Below are 21,044 nucleotides of genomic sequence, written 5' to 3'. Positions count from 1 at the left end.
TTTCTTTTGCCCTTCCTCTCCCATCTGTTATAATTTCCCTGTGATGTCCTTAGAAGAACTACTCATTGAAGGCATTATGTCTGTCAGCATTCAGGAGAATTTAAGAAGTGTTTTTCCCTTTGATATTTCTTAAATGTGATCTAAATTTGAATATGTGTAATCTCTATGGAAATCCTCTGTATTTAGTGATGGGAATCTTGCACCTGTGCTACTATAACCACTGTCTGAAAAAATTGCTTTTCTATGACAGAATGGTGCAGATGTGAATGCCAAGGACATGCTGAAGATGACAGCTTTGCATTGGGCCACAGAGCACCACCATCGAGATGTTGTGGAACTACTTATCAAATATGGAGCTGATGTCCATGCTTTCAGCAAGTTTGATAAATCTGCCTTTGACATTGCCCTGGAGAAGAACAATGCTGAGATTCTGGTCATCCTTCAGGTCTAGTTCTTTTTATACCCCCAGAATAGAATTCAATTGAAGTTAAGGATTTTTTGTAGGAGCTTAATCAAAGCTGAATTTTCCTGGGCCTGGCCCCGGGGCCGAGTGGTGAAAGTTCCATGCACTCCACTTCAGCAACCCAGGTTTCCGGGTTTGGATACTGGACACAGATCTGCTCCACTTGTCAGCCATGCTGTGGAGGCATCCCACATACAAAAAATAGAGGAGGATTGGTGTGGATGTTAGGTCAGGGCTGATCTTCCTCAAAGCAGAAAAAGAAGAGGATTGGCAACAGATGTTAGCTCAGGGTGAATCTTCCTTACCAAAAACAAACAAACAAAAAAACCCCTGAATTTTCCCTGTCTTATCAAAGTAGTACTTCTAATATGTCTCAGTCTTGTGGCTCGGTGTCACTAGTATCTTTTTCTAAAAAATAACATTCTTTGAAGCCCTGAATTATTCATGGTGATTGAAGAACGATGTTGTGGCCAGTTCAAAAACAAGATTTATTTGGCTTTAGAATTTTTTTCTCCATGAAAATTTCCCTTTCTAATTAAACTTGACTTGATACAGTATTAAAAGCCTCTTTGTGTTTTCTTTTTTTTTTTTAAAGATTTTATTTTTTCCATTTTCTCCCAGAGCCCCCCATACATAGTTGTAGGTTCTAGTTGTGGTTCCCTCCAGTTGTGGCATGCGGGACATCACCTCATCGTGGCCTGATGAGCGGTGCCATGTCTGCCCCCAGGATCTGAACCGGTGAAACCCTGGGCCACCTCAGCAGAGTGCAAGAACTTAACCACTTGGCCATGGGGCCGGCCCCTCTTTGTGTTTTCTGAACATACATCAACTGATGTGAGATAATACATAGCTCTGAAGCATATTGAGTCATAAGGAAGCCATCTCAGAATTAAAAATTAGCTGTGATGATTTCATCCATTAATTCTTAAACCAGCACTTGTATATCAGGGAACAACAGGATGAGGGATACAAAGATTAATAGGACATGGCCCTGCCCTTGGAGTGTTTACAGCATAATGAAGGTAAAGACAAGAAATAAATTATCACAATACTACAGTGATAAACAGACATCTAGCAGCTGTTACAGGAGTGAAGATGAAGGAGTATTAATGATGCTTAAGGCAGAGATTAAAGTAGATGTAGAATTTGAACTGAGTTTTGAAGGAGAAATAGGCAGAGAAGTGAGAAAATGATACTCTAGGCTAGAAAAAGCAAATTGAAAACATAGAGGTGTGAAAGGACATGGAATATTCGGGAAAGAGTAAGTAGTTCTGCGACTAGAGATTGGGCAAGGGAAGTGGAGTTAGGGAGTAGCAGGAGCTAAGGCTTGAGAGTTAGACTGGGTTCTCAATGTAGAGATGTTACGTGGCTTACAAAGAAGCTTGCACTATTTTGTGGGCAGTCGGGATCCAAAAGAAGCTTTTAAATAGAGGATTGATAGAATTAGATTTTTTTTTAAGAGGAGATTGTTTGGAGTGTGGTATGCAGACTGGAGAGAGAAAACACTTAATCCTAAAGAACCAGTTAGTGACTTTCATTGGGCCAGGCAAGAGCCAATGAGGACTTGAGTTAAGGAATTAATAGTGGAGGATAGAAGAGGCAGATTCAAGAAGGAATTTAACAGTAACCAGAGAATGGATAATCTGTTTCAACTGAAGCTCTTGGTCAAGGGGATAATTATATATGAAAAATAAATAGCCATTTCTGCTGCTTTTTCAGTGTTTTTTGTTTGTTTGTTTTTTTCCCTGACAAATGGTTCCCTATAGACTGGTTATCCTCTTCAACTTTGGATTCCTTGTTTAGAGCCCTTTCATAATTGGACTTTTTTAGTACTGATCATGTTTGTAGAAAATGGCTTCTGAAAGTAAAATAATAAAGATAAGCATCTTTACACCAAAACTGTGAAAATATCCCTCGAAGCAAAAGTGCAGCATATGGAACTAGACTTTAAAATCTGACGCTCATTTATTTGCTTGTTATGTATTCTCTTAGGAATTTCTTCAGTGGCAGAATGGAACTAGTAGTTGAACAGAACTCTGGAGAATATTGTTCTCTGTAGATTCTCTTCAGGGATCTTCCGCTAGCACATTACTTGTAGATAATTGATCATAGAATATGAGTGCTGGAAATTACTTCTTAGGCCACCTCACTCATTTTTCAAATAAAAAAATAAGATCCAGAGAGGTTAAGTTAATTGTCCAAAAGTTTTTGCAAATAATACCCCTTTTTTTTTCTGAGGTAGAAATAACGTTGAGAAAGCAACCTAACATCTCTCTTGCCCTGTCTGGAAAAAAACCCAGTAGTCTTAATGAGAATTCTGAGCTCCTTGGGACATTGTGTGCTGGAACTAGTTCTGCTTGATAGAGCATTGTGGGAGAGTGGCTGTTCAGTAACTGTATAACTGTGTAACTAAGGCTAATAAGTCTTCTGACTTTGAAATATCCTGCCTTGTTTTGTAGGAAGCCATGCAGAATCAGGTGAATGCTAATCCTGAGAGAGCCAACCCTGTGACTATGGCTGCCCCATTCATCTTAGCGCCGGGAGAAATCGTCAACCTCACTAGCTTTGTTTCTTCAACCAACACCAAAACAACCTCAGGTAATATTCTGATAATGTGACATTATTTTAGACTTAAATTGAACAGAACCCCAGGTTTTCCTATGAGATGACTAGATGCCCTGTCTCATACCCACTCCTTTATTAAAATATTCCCCAAATAGAAGATTTATGATAGATTTTAAAGCTAATTCACTTATTCTTTCTGGGGGAAAGGAAGATCATACATAGTGATTATAAATGAGTGCTTATTGTGTTAAAAGTAAAATATTCTACAGATTAATCTGTTGAAGGGTTATGTCTGACCCCAAAATGAAAATATAAGGGTGTTTCACTATGGTGCTGATGAGGAAAATAGTTAAATATTTATAGTATAAAGAAGTAACAAAGCATGATAAGCATAAGTGGTTGTTGGAGTGCTGACATACAAGAGATATGTATGATTATTTGAATAAAGTATAAGAGTCTCGATTTGTTCTTGAGAACATATATAACAACAAAAAGCAGATAAAAGCACTTGGTGTCAATCTTTTGAGACATATATGTTTTTAACACAAACATCTATCTAGAAAGGAGCAAATTGATCTTAGTTTCAACATCTCCTTACAAATAATTGTTTTACAATCAGGGAATTTGTGTCTTCATTTAAATAAATTTTTCGAGGCTGGCCCGGGGGCGCAGCGGTTAAGTTCACACGTTCCACTTCTGCGGTCCGGGCTCTGACGGTTCGGATCCTGGGTGTGGGCATGGCACCCACTTGACACGCCATGCTGTGGTAGGCGTCCCACATATAAAGTAGAGGAAGATGGGCACGATGTTAGCTCAGGGCCAGTCTTCCTCAGCAAAAAGAGGAGGATTGGCAGCAGTTAGTTCAAGGCTAATCTTCCTCAAAATAAATAAATAAATAAATTTTCCAAGTGATTTTTGGTTTCTTTTTCTATTTCTGACTTTCTTTTAAAAATAAGCAACTCTATTCCTAGTTAAGTTTGTATAATATCACAGGAAAATCTTGAATGAGGTGTTAGTATTGAGAGGCAGTGTGGTAAAATAGAGCATATACACAAGGTACATAGAATTTTGCATTCAGAGTTGCGTTCAAATACTGATTCATTAATTGGCTAGGTGCTTGAGCTTGGGAAAACTACTTACTTCTCTAAGCCTTCTTTACTTATCTATAAAGTTGGGACATAGTAATATCTACTTTATGAGATTGTTATGAGACTTTGAGATTTTGTATTTCAGTGTTCATTTTATAGCAGGACTTCAATAATAGCTAGTATTAAATGAAAATATAATTTCTCGATGAAGGTTGACTCTGTCATGCCCACAAGGGGGCAGTAGTGACCCTCATTTTATAGACCAGCAACTATTATTTAAAATTACTGTGCTTGGTCTTTGGTTGGATTATGCAAAAAATTTAGCTTAAATAGACGTAAACATGTAATCAGAATATTCACAGCTTTTTGGATTTGTTGTGATTCAGGCCATATTGATTAGAACAAGTGCTTTTATAATCCAAAAGTCTTTAGAAGCCAATGAAATTATATGTTCACAAACATGTGAAGAGAGCTAGAGTTGGTCATTAATCTAACTACTGAAATTCTCCAGACTCTGATCTGGAATGATAAGCAAAGTTAAGGAAATTCAGGAGGGAAATTCTTAGCCTGGGCTCCCATGGGCCTATATCATGTTTGTCATGTTGCTTTTGGCAAACCTGCTCTTCCTTCTCCCTTCTGTATGCTGACAACAGCAAATTGAAATAACCAAACCATCACATAAGAGAGCTGTTCTCTCCAGTCACGTCTTACTCATGAAGCAGTTCTACCGAGCTGGCCCCCTTTAGGGGATTGGCCTACCTGATGCTTAATCAGTGCAGATAAAAGAAAGGAGAAAAGTTATAAAACAAATTCAGGTGGTGTTATTCAACTGGGTTAAAAGATATTCTTTTCCTGAATGGTGAGTGGCCTTCTTATTCCCCGTCACCCAGTAATATTTTTAAGAATTAACTGAAAGTATCCTAGGATTATCATTTTGGTGGATATTTTTGATACCAAAATCCAGATTATAAAATTCATTTGTGACTAAATATATTAGTCATCATCAGTGTCACCATCAAACCGCAGTGATTTGGGAAGGCAGACTAATTAAAACAATCAGGGCAAAACAAAGTTGTGAAGATGAATTTCCTGTTTCTGTCGAATCATAAGATGCACTCAGAAGTCAAAGATAAATAATTTTGTGTTGGTTCATAAAGAGTACAGTCTTTGGAATCTGATGAACTAGGTTCTAATCCAGGCTCTGATATTCACTAGCTGCATGACTGTGGGCAAGTTACTTAGTTTTTCTACATCTAGTTTTGTCTAGCCTACCGTAGCACACTCCCCTAAATCCTGGTCTGAAGAGTTTATTTAAATAAGCCCTATTCTGAATAGGTAACAAGAATCATCACTGATAATGCTATTTCCCTTCCAAAAACAATAGGATCCATGCACATTTTACTTTATTTGATGTTGGGTGTTATATTGAGCAAAGGAAGCAATTAACATTATTTATTTTTTATTTATTTTTTATTTTTTTAAAGATTGGCACCTGGGCTAACAACTGTTGCCAATCTTTTTTTTTTTTTTCTGCTTTATCTCCCCAAACCCCCACTGTACACAGTTGTATATCTCAGTTGCAGGTCCTTCTAGTTGTGGGATATGGGATGCCGCCTCAACGTGGCCTGACGAGTGGTGCCATGTCTGCGCCCAGGATCCGAACCCTGGGCCGCCGCAGCGGAGCGCGCGAACTTAACCACTCGGCCACAGAGCCGGCCTCGCAATTAACATTATTGAACAATAAAGTACTTTATTCTCCTGGCACTCACTGGGAGAAGTCTAAAGAAGTAATTTGCACTTTCTTTTCACTTTCAACTGTGTGTATCAGAATACTAAATCTGACTTTTCACAAATCTTTTTTTCTTCAGTTTTGCTATTGAGGAGAAGTTGGGTGAGTCATGTGTGAATCAAAGGGAGAGCATCCTTAATTTGGAATCATCAAATGCTAAAAACACACATAATGCTTTTCTCATGCAGCAGTTCTGCCCGGCTGTTCTCCTTTAGATGAGTGGTCTACCTGATGTTTAGCCTACTTGAACTTTAATTATAACAGCTTTGGGTTTTTTTGTTTGTGTGTGTCTGTGTGTGTATATATGAACTCTGGCAAAATAATAAGCCTTCTTTTTTGATTGCTAGTGACTTATTGTCTCTCTTTCCAACCTTCATGAGAGATATAAATATCTAAAAGTTGCTTGTTCCTTGTTTCCTTTGTGTGTTCTTATATCAGCATTTGGTATGATAGGCTGAGTGATGAGAAAAGTATGAACTAAGCAGGAAAATTAGGGAATAGGCTGTAGCTGGATCTTGCTCTGCATGAAGTTGTTAGATAGACTCAAGCTCCTTTATGGAGGTCAAGCACTGTGTTCCACTCAGACCATTAGGTTCCCTGAGTATTTTTTGAGAGAATTAGAATAAAATAGGGATCTCATCATCATCTCTACCCTCATCCCCACTCCAACAGTCATCATCCAAAAGCTTTGATTAAGAAAGTTCATAGTTGGGGCCGGCCTGGTGCACAGTGGTTAAGTTTGCACGTTCCGCTTCTGTGGCCCGGGGTCCGCCGGTTCAGATCCCAGGTGTGGACATGGCACCGCTTGGCAAGCCATGCTGTGGTAGGCGTCCCACATAGAAAGTAGAGGAAGATGGGCATGGATGTTAGCTCAATGCCAGCCTTCCTCAGCAAAAAGAGGAGGACTGGCAGCAGATGTTAGCTCAGGGCTAATCTTCCTCGGAAAAAAAAAGTTCATAGCTATGAGGAGTACTATATAAGTAATCCACCTTTTTCTTTTTCTGCTTTTTCTCCCCAAATCCCTCCATTACATAGTTGTATATTTTAGTTGTGGGTCCTTCTAGTTGTGGCATGTGGGACGCTGCCTCAGCATGGCCTGACGAGCAGTGCCGTGTCTGCGCCCAGGATCTGAACCAGCGAAACCCTAGGCCACCGAAGTGGAGCGCGTGAAATTAACCACTCGGCCATGGGGCCAGCCCCTAAGTAATCCACCTTTTTAAGGAAAATCTTCTGAAAGTTAAATTTATAAACCAATTAGATTACCTAGATTAATCATATCAGAAAAGCATTGTTTGCTCTGTGGAAGGATTTATTATAAGAACTATTATATAGAAGTTTCCTTAAGTATTTTTTTAAAGATTTTATTTTATTTTTTAAAAGTTTTTAATTTTTTATTTTTCCTTCTCCTGCCCAAAGCCTGCCAGTACATAGTTGTGTATTTTGGTTGTGGGTCCTTCTAGTTGTGGCATGTGGGATGCCCCCTCAGCATGGCCTGATGAGCAGTGCTAGGTCCGCGCCCAGGATCCAAACTGGTGAAACCCTGGGCCACCAAAGCTGGAGTGTGCGAACTTAACCACTTGGCCACAGGGCCAGCCCCTCCTTAAGTATTTTTAAGTATTTTACAGATAACTGACTTTTTGATAGAAGAAAGGCTGGAAAGAATCTTTAAGCATAGCAATGGGAAAACTTAAAAATTAAGAGTACATTTAAAAAGAAGATATGTGTATCAGTCAGAGTCCAGTCAGGAGACAAAACTACATGGTGATTTGTATAATTTTATTATATACATATAATTTATAAACCTGTATGTATAATTTATAAAGAGTTGTTAGTTAGTAATAGTGGATTAACTACTCAGAGGTGAGGAGAACCCTAATGAATACAAGAATAGCCAGTATAGGAGCAGCCAGTACTTCTGGATGACAAAACTTTCATGCCAGCTGACAAGAAATGTCTATAGGGTCCAGCTTCAGTATCACAAAGCAGGGCAAAGAAGGGTGGATTTAGAGAAAAGAGGCAATAAATTCCCAGCTGGTACAATAAGTATCTCTGAGAGGCTGGCCAGTGGCACAGTGATTAAGTGCACACGTTCTGCTTCAGTGGCCCCGGGTTCACTGGTTTGGATCCCAGGTGCGGATCTGCACACTGCTTGGCAAGCCACGCTGTGGCAGGCATCTCACATATAAAAGTAGAGGAAGATGAGCATGGATGTTAGCTCAGGGTCAGTCTTCCTCAGCAAAAAGAGAAGGATTGGCGGCAGATGTTAGCTCAGGGCTAATCTCCTTCTTCAAAAAAAGAATTAAAAAAAAATAATAAGTATCTCTGAAATCATAGGGAAAGACATAGGGAAATGCAGTTCATTTTACTAAAGTTAGATTTATGCAAAACTGTTGAGTGGTGCTTTTGGTTCATAAAGTTAGGCATGCTTGTTGCCAGATCTAATGTACTTCCCTCTTGGAACTTAGCTATAAGAATAGCACACAGAGGGGCCAGCCCCGTGGCCGAGTGGTTAAGTTCACATGCTCTTTTTTGGTGGCCTAGGGTTTCACCGGATCCTGGGTGCAGACCTAGCACCTCTCATCAAGCCATGCTGAGGCAGCATCCCACATGCCACAACTAGAAGGACCCACAACTAAAATATACAACTGTGTACTAGGGGGCTTTGGGGAGAAGAAGGAAAAAAGTAAAAATAAATAAATAAAATCTTTTAAAAAAAAAGAATAGCAGACAGATACAAGAGAAAAGTTATAAACAAAGTTTCTCTAAAAAGCACATCGTGACATAACTAAAGTAGCGAACTATTGTTATTTAGTGTTAATTGGTTGTACTGCCCCTTGACATTCAATAAGAGAAACATCAGGTTTTTAACTGGCCTTGCACTAGAGGTCAGTCCTATTCTCACCTGTCTAGCTGGTGAATAGAGGTAGTATGGTTGAGTAAAGTCCATGAGGGGCCTCTTACCTCACCCTGCTTAGCTTGGAGTGAGGCATGCTTTGTATGCTTATTGCCTGCTGCCCAGGAGAGCTCTGCATGGCCAGCCTAGGGAGTGGGCGGCACTCTTGGTCTGTTAGCTACTAATGCTCAGCATTGGCAGTGCCAAGAGAATGATCAAATGAGAGGAATGTAGTGGCCCTATACCAAGTATATTACTTTAATCCACTTTAAAGGGAAAACTTTTAAAACCCTAAAATGGTTTTAACAACATAATTGGTTTATATAAGTTTGTATTAGAGAGCAAGATTAAGGACATTAGAGTGAAAAGCTGAGGTTTTGATTTAATAAGCCATTTTTAGTTCATCTCAATTTAGTCTCTCCATTGGACCTCATTTGCCTTTTTTACCGAAATAGGTGACCCCAATGCCTCCTCAACAGTACACTTCTCAAATTCTACCACCTCAGTGCTGGCCACGCTTGCAGCTCTTGCTGAGGCATCAGCCCCCCTCTCCAACTCACACAGAGCCACAGGTAGGTAAGGATATCTGCTGGGTGAATCACAATTTCTTCTTTTGTTTTTAAATCTCCAGCAGATTTAATTTGCATGAAATATTAACGAATTACAGCTAATTAGAGACAGCTAGGGAAAAGGGATGTAGAGTCATTGAGCATCAGAAAGAAAAATCACTAAGTGATGTAATCAGACAGCTGAACAGTAACGGAGAATGACTAAGTTATTCCTTTGTATTTTTGCAGTTTCAAGTTTATTTGCCCTGACGCCAGTTGCTTCAGATTGAAATGTTTAGTTTTAGCTTAGCAGCTTTTTTGGAAATGCTCTGTTTTGTTTTGACTGATGCTATCATAGAATGATTTAAAATAGCAGCCTAGATATCTTGTATTGAAACTGTGTTTAATAAGGGACTGCTGCCTCTCTCATTGTCATGTCCTGTGTACTTCAGGTTGGCTTGCTTTTATTTTCACTGGAGATGTTATTTTGGCATTTCCAGTGGAGCTGGGCAGATGTATAATGCACTTCTGATATTTAAAACAGAAATATTTTAAGTCACTTAGCTAGTGGTCTATGGGGAAAAGGCTTATAGTTTCATATAGATAGGGGCAGATAGTCATAGGTAGAGCTTTAGTTATCTCAATTAGTCAATAGTCATCTAAGAATCTTTCTGGAACTCTCTGGCAGTCTGCTCCATCATAAATGAAAGCAGGTTGTTCTGATTTCTTTCTGCCATTGACATTTGGGTAGTGAGAACATTCCTCCAATCCTATTTTTCCAACTGGCAGTGGTCATAAAGATCTCTATTCAGATGTGTATGAGTGAGCAGCATGGCAGAGGGAAAGGCAATGTATTAAACTTGTGCTTCTTATCCTTTTGATTTGCTCTTTGATCTTGGATAAATCACTTAACTTCTCCAGGTCTCAGTTTCCTCATCTCTGGAATGATGGTTGGATTAGATTATCTATCAAGGTCCTTTCAGATATAACATTTAACTGTTCTTTGTTTCTAAGAGGTGTGAATGCTATATTTCCATTGAACTACCTGAAATGTATCTCATATGGATAGTACGTACCTCACTTACTGCAGAGTTCTACTTGTGACTCTAGATAGAGAAATTCCATAGTAGTAGGAACTGTTTCCTCTAACAGTTGTTGGGGATATTGACTACCCAAACTAAAAATCTTGATTCAACATAATACCTGTAAAGCTCTTAAAAAGGTACCTGGCATATAGTCAGTAGTCAGTGTTTAGTTGCTATTAGTATTGTTGATCTGTCAGAAGGAAAAGCCACTTATAATTTTCTTCAATGCTTTGACTACTTGACATATTATTTTGTTAATTAACTATGCCTCCATTTTCTCATAGAAATAGATCTACTTTAATTTGTAGTTATTTTTCTAAGCTCCATAATTTATTTAGATTTTCAAGATGCGTCCTGAAAAAAGAGTTCTAAGATCAAATATGTTGGGGAAACTCAGCATATCCTTTCCCCTATTGGAGAATCATAATGCTCATTAGCCTATTGGGGTCTCTGATACTTCCTACAAAACAAACAAAAAAGTATTTTAAATACATGAAAATGTATTTGTTCAAAGAATCCATCTTTAGTGAACTATTAACATCTCAATGAGGACATTTTAGGAAATACTGTTCTAATGCATTCCCTATTTTCTTTTCTCCTCTGACTTAGCAGTGGTCACAAGGGCTTGGTTTTGTGAACTGTTGAACCTAACACTTTTTTTCAAGTTTTCCTGTCCCTGATATTATCAATTTCAAGGAGGCTGAAATTGCTATACTCCTATTTTTTAAAAAGCTGAAATTTTAAATTTATTTACTTTTGTCATTTCTAGCTAATTCAGAGGAAATCATAGAGGGAAATTCTATTGACTCATCAATCCAGCAAGTGGTGGGGAGTGGAGGCCAGAGGGTCATCACCATAGTGACCGATGGAGTCCCTCTGGGTAATATCCAAACTACAATCCCTACTGCAGGCATCAGCCAGCCATTTATTGTGACTATGCAAGATGGACAGCAAGGTGAGTGATCCCATTCAGACAATTGTTTATTAAAAGATATTTTAGACACTCAACCCTCCTTTAAAAATGAAGTATTAAGATGAGGAGTGGGAATGGGAGAATGCCAGATGCCAGATGGGGCAAAGAAGCTCTGAAAAGGAAAAAGAAACAGAAATCAGGCTGGCAAAGGCTACTTTCCCTGATATATATAAAATTTGTGAGTAAAAACCAATAATCTGGTAGAAAAAAGAGAAAATAATATTAACCAATAGTTCACAGAAAAGAAAATACTAATCGTTCTTAAAAATATGAAAATATGTTCAACTTCATTCATAGCAAGAGAACTGCAAATAAATACTGCACTGAGATATCATTATAACACCGTGTTGTCAAGGGTATGGGGAAACAGGCACTCTTATAAATTGCTGGTGAGAGTGTAAATTAGTGCATCCTCTAAACAGGAAATTGCAATATCTATCAGTATTAAAGATGCACATACCTTTTGATTAAAAAGTTCTTTTTCAAGTTGGTGCAGTGGCATAGTGGTTAAGTTCTTGCGCTCTGCTTCAGCGGCCCAGGGTTCGCCAGTTCAGATCCTGGGCACAGACCTATACACCACTCATCAAGCCATGCTGTGGTGGTGTCCCACATACAAAATAGAGGAAGATTGGCACAGATGTTAGCTCAGGGACAATCTTCCTCAAGCAAAAAAAGGAAGATTAACAACAGATATTAGCTCAGGGCCAATCTTCCTCACCAAAAAAAAAGTTCTTTTTCTATTAATTTATATCCACACACACAGAAATAACATACATACTAAGTAATTCATTACAGCATTATTTGTAATCATCAGAGATTAAAAGGAATCTAATTATATGTCAATAGGGAACTGGGTAAATATAATTGTACTATACACATACAATGGAATACTATGCAGCTGTTAAAAACAATGAAGAAGGGGCCGGCCCAGTGGCATAGTGGTTAAGTGCACACATTCTACTTCGGTGATCCAGGGTTTGTCGGTTCGGATCCTGGGTTTGGACATGGCACCACTTGGCAAGCCATGCTGTGGTAGGCATCCCACATATAAAGTAGAGGAAGCTGGGCACGAATGTTAGCTCAGGGCCAGTCTTCCTCAGCAAAAGGAGGAGGACTGGCAGCAGATGTTAGCTCAGGGCTAATCTTCCTCAAAGAAAAAAAAACTTAAAAAAGTAATTAATTAATTAATTAAATAAATAAAATTAAAAAAGAACAGTAAAGAAAAACCTTATATACCAGGATGGTCTGATCTCCAAAATATATTGTTAAGTGACAAGAGCAAGATGCAGGATGCTGTGTAGAGTATGCTACATTTGCATTTTCATTGTTGTTTGTTTCTTTTTTCTGTTTTTTTTTGGATGAACATTAACTCTGAGCTAACATCCACCACCAATCCCCTCTTTTTTGCTGAGGAAGACTGGCCCTGAGCTAACATCCATGCCCATCTTCCTCTACTTTATATGTGGGACGCCTACCACAGCATGGCATGCCAAGCAGTGCCATGTCCGCACCTGGGATTCCAACTGGCGAACTCCGGGCTGCCAAAGTGGGAATGTGCGCACTTAACCGCTGCGCCACCAGGCTGGCCCCTCGGGGATCTTTATAATTTTCAAATTATTTGAATTGGTGGATCTTTGCAGTATGGGAAGAAAGAGTAGGAATTAAACCTTTATAATCCAAGCTTTGGTATCATAAATTATTTTTAGTTTTATTTGGAAATAGGAAACTAATGTTTTTGTGAACGTTTTATCATTTTAAGTTTTGGGGTACTCATTTGGTAGTTCTGCTTATAATGGAATTAAATAAATAAGAACAGGAAAAAAATTTATTGCTTTGAGGAAAAAACTAAAATTTGAGGTTTTGTCTAGATGAACTATACTATTTTTTACGTTTAACCAGGCCCAAAGAAGAAAAGCTAAGATTTTATGCATTATCAGCAGGAAATTTTGAATCCTAGACTAAACTGCCGCTTCCACTTAGCAGACATCTAAGCTGCTTTCCACAGCCATCAACTGATGAGTACTCAAGGAACATAAGTTAATTGTTAAATCAACCAAACCAAATAACTAGGTAAATCTTCTGTTTTAAACGAAAATCATAATGTATCCTAAAACCTAAGTGTAATTTTTAAATTCTTATTTTGAGATAATTGTTAATTCATGTACAGTTATAAGAAATAATACAGACAGATCTCATATACCCATCACCCAGTTTCCCCCAGTGGTAACATTTTGCATAACTACAGTACAGTATCACAGACAGGAAATTGACATTGATACAATCCACCAAACTTATTGAGATTTTTCCAGTTTTATCTGCATTCATTTGTGTGTTTATGTAGGTACTTAGTCCTGTGCAGTTTAATACATGTGTAGATTTGTGTGGGCACTACCACTGTTGAGATACAGAGCAGTTCCCTCACAAGGATCCCTTGCGCTGCTCTTCTATAACTACAGCCACCTTCCTTCCCACCCTACTCCTCACCCACTAACTCATCTGTTCTCTGTCTCTATACTTTTGTCATTTCAAGAATGTTGTATAAATGGAATCATACAGTATGTAACTGTATGAATTTGAAATTGGCTTTTTTGTGTCAGCATAATTCTCTTAAGATCCATCCAAGTTGTCATTTCTATCAATTGTTCATTTCTTTTTATTGCTGAGTATTATTTCATGGTATGGATATACCACAGTTTGTTTAACCACTCACCCATTGAAGGATATTTAAGTTGATTCCAGTAAGTTTGAATAACGCTGTTATGACCAATCGTGGAGTACAGGGTCTGTGGGAACATAAATTTTCAATTATCTAGGATAAATGCCCAAAAGTGTAATTGCTGGGTCGTATGATAAGTTTACTTTTGTAAGAAACTGCCAAACTATTTTCTAGAGTGTACCATTTTACAGTCCCACCAGCAATTTACGAATAATCCAGTTTCTCCAATCCTTACCAGTATTTCATGTTATCACTATCTTTTTTTTAATTTTAGCCACTCTGATAGGTGTGAGATGCACCATGTGTGTATTGTGGGCATATGTGTGTTGACCCTTTTCTCACCTATCTATGAGAAGAGAAATAATTAAATTAGACACAGTTAATGGCAAACTGCTTTCATGAGAGGTTTGTCAAAAATCTCATGTAAAGACATTAGGCCTTCTTTAGATAAGTTGTTTCTACAGAATTGTAAGCTAGCTGCTCAACTTCTTACCCAGAGTCAGACCTCTTTATGTAAGAGCCTCAGACCTGAGTCTTAACTGCCTGCCTTCCAAACACAAATCTTTATACTTCCTTTCTGAGGCTTTTTAGTGCCTCTCTAATCCTTTCTTTTTCTTTTTTTTTTGAGGAAGATTAGCCCTGAGCTAACTGCTGCCAATCCTCCTCTTTTTGCTAAGGAAGACTGGCCCTGAGCTAACATCCATGCCCATCTTCCTCTATTTTATATGTGGGACGTCTACCACAGCATGGCTTTGCCAGGTGGCGCCATGTCTGCACCCAGGATCCGAACCCGTGAACCCCGGGCCACTGAAGCAGAACGTGCACACTTAACCCCTGCACCACCAGGCCGGCCCCTCTCTAATCCTTTCTGTTTCTCTTGCCAGGGCCATGCCTTACCTATTGATTCTAAAATCCAAAGAGATATGAACAGTAAGATATCAGAGAATATATTTCAGTTTATTTTCTAATGCGAAGCAAGCAAAACTTCTTTGTTTTACTGTGTATTCATCACCTCCGCTTGGTGTCCTTTTGCTTGTAGTTCTAACTGTACCTGCTGGTCAGGTTGCAGAGGAGACTGTAATTGAAGAAGAAGAGGAAGAAGCAGCAGAAAAGTTGCCACTGACTAAGAAACCAAGGATAGAAGAGATGACAAACAGTGTAAAGGAAAGCAAGGTAATATTTTTAGCTGTTATGGAGAGAAAACAAGAGAAAGAATCAGCAGCTATAACTTTTAAGGCCCGAACACTTCTTTATCTTTCTGTCTATTCTCTGGATAATCTGTGATCAGGAATTCTTACCTGGTGATGAAATGGTTTACTTTTACAGGAAGGCACTGAAAGAGAGCTACTGCAGCAGCAGCTTCAGGAGGCCAACCGAAGAGCACAGGAATACCGACATCAGCTCCTAAAGAAAGAGCAGGAGGCAGAACAGTACCGCCTCAAGCTCGAGGCCATGGCCCGACAGCAGCCCAACGGAGTTGAATTCAGCATGGTTGAAGAGGTGGCTGAGGTAGATGCTGTAGTAGTCACAGAGGGGGAGATGGAAGAAAGAGAGACGGAAGTGACTGGGGCAGGAGGGACCACGGAGCCTCATACTGGAGTTTCCATGGAAACTGTTTCATCTTAATATGCAAGGGCCACAACTTGTACTGTGTCCATCTTTTTCCTCTTTTTAAAAGAAAATACAGAGGACAAACATTGTAGAAAAATTAAGAATGTCCTTAAGAAGAAAACTATAGCAGGGTACAATTCTTGGGCTCAGGAAGGCGCTCTATGCAACTGGAAAATTCAAAGCCAAATTTAGGGAACACTTCTTCTGAGGGACCAAAAGAATGAGAACCAAATTTCTCAGCTCACATCATTGCTTTAAGCATAGAGGTAAAAGAATGTTGGAAGTTGTGGGTTGATTGTTTTTTAAATAACTGACTTTCTATCAAAAGATTTTAAGATGACATTCCTAATATGGACACACCCAGAGCCTTTAATAATTATACCATCATGTGACCTGAAAATTTGCCTTAGATTTATGATGTGTACCAGTTAGAGAAGAAAACTAATTGGGAGAGGGGTTAGATGCAAGCTTTGGGGAAGAGAAAGGAATAAATATATTCTGCTTCCAGAAGAGCAGGCACTACCCACTCCCCTGAGTTAATTTCACTGAAAAGAATTTTGTGAGCCAGCCGTAGCAGCATAGCAGTTAAGTTTAGCACAGTCCTCTTCAGCAGCCCAGGTTCAGTGCCTGGGCGTGGAGCTACATGGCTCTGTTAGCGGCCATGCTGTGCTGGCAGCCCATGTACTGAAAATTAGAGAAAGATTGGCATGGATATTAGCTCAGGGTGAATCTTCCTCAGCAAAAAAAAAAAAAAAAATTGTGATTGCTTGACTACATTTGCATCTATTGTGTATCCATAGCTCACATGGCAGTTTAAGAAACTGAAATAGAATTTTTAAAAAACTGGAAAGAAAACTTGTTTATGTGGGAGAAGTGTATATAAATCCAAAATCCTCCAGGCTATGCTTCCACAATGCTGGAAAGTGGCCAAAAAGAGGCTTGTGGGGTTATGAAACAATCTGGCCTCAAGATACAAACTTTGCTCTGGCTGAATTTCATAAAATCGCAATCAGGAGGGTAGTCTGTTGTTAAAACAACTTGCTTCCAAACATTTATTTATGTAGTATCAAGCTTTAATATCAACTTTTTAATTTTATGAAATTTTGTTGAGTTTTCTAAGTGTGCCTTTCTGTGGAGCTTACGTGGTATCCTCATATATGCAAAAGAAGAAGTTGGGGAGAGATGAATGCTGAGGATGTTGTGTGGTTTTTCCATTTGATTTGGGATGAGTAAATTGCTATTTCCTTAAGGTCAAGCCTTGTGCAGAGCTTTTGTGCCTTATAGGTGGTCACTGTGTGTTGGCAAAGGGAGTAAGAATTATCAGTGCCATACAGTAAGGAACCAAAGATTCTGGCCAGATACTTTATCTGCCTTAATCCCTACTCTTCCACTATTCCTGCTCCCTTTGCCTAGACACTTTTGGAAAGTGTTTCATTGCTGGGTTTTCTTTGTGTGCCAGCTTGGAGTTTTTTCAAAAGAAAGGGAATATGGATGGAGAGAGAGGTTGTGGAGAGGTTACATTACAGAAGTTATTGCCTTTGAAATTGGGCCTCCATCATTCTAGACTTGCTTGCTTTGTTGTAAATTAGAAGAAGAAACCAGAGAGAGATGTGCCAAGTCAACATTTGAACGACTGTTTAGAATACAGTTTTCTTAATTAGCGATCATGGGGAAAACATACATTTTTAATTTGGAATGAAACTTGACAGTTAACTTGGTTCTGTTTACCTTGATTGGTGAACTAATTTGCTGCAGTTTTCCAGAGGTGCATAATTATTTGGGGCTCAAAATAAACTGAAAACATAACTCCCCAAACCAAATTTAACAAAGAGAATTGGCTGTTAGAGGCTTATAGGCTAAAATATCAGTTTTGAAATTAATCTTGGCTACTAGCCACCTTAGCTAGGTTTTCTCTATGGACTTGAGTATTGAGCACTTCCCAGATGATCAGAGATTACTCTGGACTGTTGGGGATGACGGAGAAATGCAATGGAGGAGCCTAGGTAGGGGTGAGGGTAAAATTGTGTCTTCTGTCAATCGTCCTGTTTCTGTTTGTGATCTGCTTCTTTTTTCTGAGTCCCTTTGTGAACCAGGTGCTAACAATAAGCTGCTATTGTGTGCCATTTCAGAGCCTTAGCTTAACTATAGAGGGACCAAGTATCATTTTAGATGTGTTTTGTCTATGTTCTTGGTGTATATATTGACTTTAATTCCCTTTTTTTTCCTTTCCTGTTAAGGGGTGGAGGTTAATTCTAAGAAAGATGTCCAGGCCCAACTACCTCACTCTCTGGGGTAGCTTCCGACTGGGGACAGGGAGTTTCCATCCAATACTCCCTTCTGGGCATACAGAGTCCCTACTATTTTGGGTAACTGTGTAGAGGTTTTTCATTATTCTCTTTCTGTAGGAAGCTATCATTCTCACCCAGGAAAATCTCTAATACAGCCCAAGTCATTTTTGGTGATGCGGTCTCTGACACAGGGAGTTAAAGGAAAGGTTAGGGTAGGGAGAGAGAGAAGGAAATGTCTGGAAAGTGGTGAGTAGCAAAAAGGTATTTATTTACTTGGAATAGACCTTATAGCATCTCAGAGAAGGGAAATAGGGTTTGATCTCCAGTTTTATTGCCATAGAATGGTAGGTCAGGATCACCTGAAGTAGTCAGAAGTTAAATATTAAATGCATATCTTTCTGGATCAGCCAGAAAGTTGGGAAAATGTTGCTAATCTTCTGGGTTAGGGAATTCCAACTGGCTTTTGGTAAGGTTGAATTACAGAGAATCAAATAACAGACAAGTGGTTCAGAGTTGGTACTTGAGCAGGAGAAACCTGGAGCCTAGGATGGTTGCCTAGTTTAAAATAAAGCTTCTCTGAAAAAAAAAAAAAATCTGCTTTAACAATATCAGTATTAATATAGGAATTTTAGACTCTACATTTGCATTTTGGTCTTAAGCCTTCCCCAAAAAAAGAGAAAGAAAGAAATCTTCATATATCTGTTCTTGTTCCTGGCTTCAGGGAAATTACTTATAAATGTGTAAATGTACATTCCCTTCCTATCACTACCTCTGTGGGATCTCGTAATTGTAATGCCAGAGTTGAGGTCTCTTAATTGAAATAAGGGAGGAATTGGCTTTAGGTTTTCTATATTTTGAACTCAGTGCCTTAAAAGATGTCCTTTTTCTCTCTCAGATCTGTGTGTAGTTATTTTTTGTTTTGCCTTCCCCTTTCTTCAACCTTACCATTGCATTATTAAAATTTTTGGGTCTGCTCAGTAATATTAGAAATCTATGGCATACAAAATGACTTTATTTCTTGGTATTGATGTAAAAGAAATGAATTGACCAGAGGGCTTTCCTATTGAAGTTAGGTAGTATGTGACCAGGACATTTTTAATACTCCTTTGCTGGATGTATCTCAGAGCATACATTTATAAACACACAGGGATTTTCCCACTTTTCTCTTTGTTTATTTGAGGTTCAACTCTAAAGTACCTGGTATAACCTGGAAATATTTTTATTTCATTAAACACATGATAGAGGGTTTCTTTGGATTCACTAAAGGGGCTGAGGAAGAAAAAGCATTACTTTGGCCCTTTTCTGAGCGTGTGCTCTAAGAAGCAGTAAAGAGAAACCTGAGGAGTGAGTCTCCAGGGAGAGCCAGTACCTGGCTTTACAGAGATTTGTTTAGCATATAGGGTGATGACACCATGTAGACTGAAAGATTCAGAGCAGTGTTGGAGTAGAAAAGGAGCTGCCTTTCCACAGAGCAAGCCTCATTCCCACGCCTATGGCAGCTCTTTGGACTGGCGCTTGTAAAATCTCCTACACCTCTGAACAGGAGAGAAACCCTAGATAAAGGCCCACGGAGGAAGGAGCAGACATTCTGTGTATCTACTTTCCCAGTTTAGAAATATCATCCTTTTGAAAAATGATTATTTTGAGAAAGCTCTTAACAACATTATGGACCTCCATAGCTAGAAGATTTGAAGCATATAGGAAACTCTTCCCAGAAGTTTGAGTAAGAATCAGTTTTTGTCCAAATTTATTGGAGGATGGCCTCGTATTCTCTACGCCTTGTGCAGACATCTCTGTATGGCCAAAAAAGAAGCTTTAGAATGGAATACATGTCAAGAGCACCTGTATGCTGCTCTAAGCTCTTATCTGTCTCCATTTTATGTGATGAATATTTTCCCCTTCTGAGTTAGTACTCTATTTCCTATGCCAATATATTTAACAAGAGACTAGGAGCAAGAAGGATATGAATTTGAATTAAGTAACTCTGAGCCTCTGGTGCTGCCTTTGTTTGTTTTGTTTTGAGCATCTCTAGGATTAGGGGGTGGGGTGACATTCCCAGACTCTACAGTAGCAATTTGGCTTGTTAATGGCAGGAAATTGTGATTCCCTATCTCTCTCTCCTCCCTTTCCCCTCTAACTACTTCTGCTTCTGTAACCCCATTGTTTTTTTCTCACTGAGTCTTTCCCAGGCACTAGAGTTTAATTAGTAGGTCATTTCTAATCTATGGGCCTTGTCTTTCCTCTTTCCACTCTCCTCTTTCCCTACTACTTATTTTGTTTATTCTGAAGTGGTTTGTTTCTGAGAATTAATCTAGGTTACACCCTGTATCGTGTGCTTCTTAGTTGGTTTCAGGCATCTTACTCTATCAACAATAATGATAGCAGGTCCCTTCTCTGGCCTGTGTACTATCCCTCTGCCAAGGCCATTTGTGTTGGTGGAGAGGAGAGTGGGTGGGGTGCCTAGGTTCTTCGCAAAATGTCCTCAGTTTTTCAGGTTGTCTGACAGCTTTATGTACAGTATGTTTTAGGAAAACTTAAATATACTTCTTTTTATTTAGGATTTTAATAAAATAGGATTTGATTCTGATGAACAAGTTTGTGTGTATGTGTGTTGGGGGTATTTGTGTGTATATACACCTATACAGATCTATATTATATATACAGTTTTGTACTATCATTTAAAATAAAGATGTTTCTTAATAAAATGTCAAAGTCTTATCATTTCAGGGTGTCATTGAAATTTTTTCCATCTCCTGGGCAAAAATTGTATCTACTCCCTGATCACAGATAAACCTCAATGGCAAGTTTTCCCTGTCTAAATGATCTAATGCGGGTGGAGCGGGGGGAGGGTGTTGGGGAGGCCCTTCTTTCCCCTGTTGGGGTCTCTTCCAACCCATTCACACCTATGCCTTTTCCTTATGTAGCCACTCCTCAGCTGGTATTCTTTTTTTTTTTTTTTAAGATTTTATTTTTCCCTTTTCTCCCCGAAGACCCCCGGTACATAGTCGTATATTTTTAGCTGTGA

General features: G+C 38.9%; 1 protein-coding gene across 1 annotated transcript in view; it reads left to right on the top strand.

The window, feature by feature from the left end:
* The window catches only part of GABPB2 (GA binding protein transcription factor subunit beta 2), a 28,291-nt gene extending 7,685 nt beyond the window's left edge, over nt 1–20,606 (top strand). The window contains 6 exon segments of the mRNA XM_046682278.1: nt 251–445; nt 2,923–3,061; nt 9,254–9,370; nt 11,201–11,386; nt 15,160–15,293; nt 15,447–20,606. Of these exon segments, the coding sequence (XP_046538234.1) occupies nt 251–445; nt 2,923–3,061; nt 9,254–9,370; nt 11,201–11,386; nt 15,160–15,293; nt 15,447–15,746 (1,071 nt within the window). The 3' untranslated portion in view covers nt 15,747–20,606.
* Nucleotides 20,607–21,044: the final 438 nt, after the last annotated feature.

Source organism: Equus quagga, chromosome 13 (assembly GCF_021613505.1).
Source record: "Equus quagga isolate Etosha38 chromosome 13, UCLA_HA_Equagga_1.0, whole genome shotgun sequence".
In the NCBI taxonomy this organism is placed as follows: Eukaryota; Metazoa; Chordata; class Mammalia; order Perissodactyla; family Equidae; genus Equus; species Equus quagga.
The sequence above is the reverse complement of the archived record's forward strand: the minus strand, read 5'-3'. Positions and strand labels throughout refer to the sequence as shown.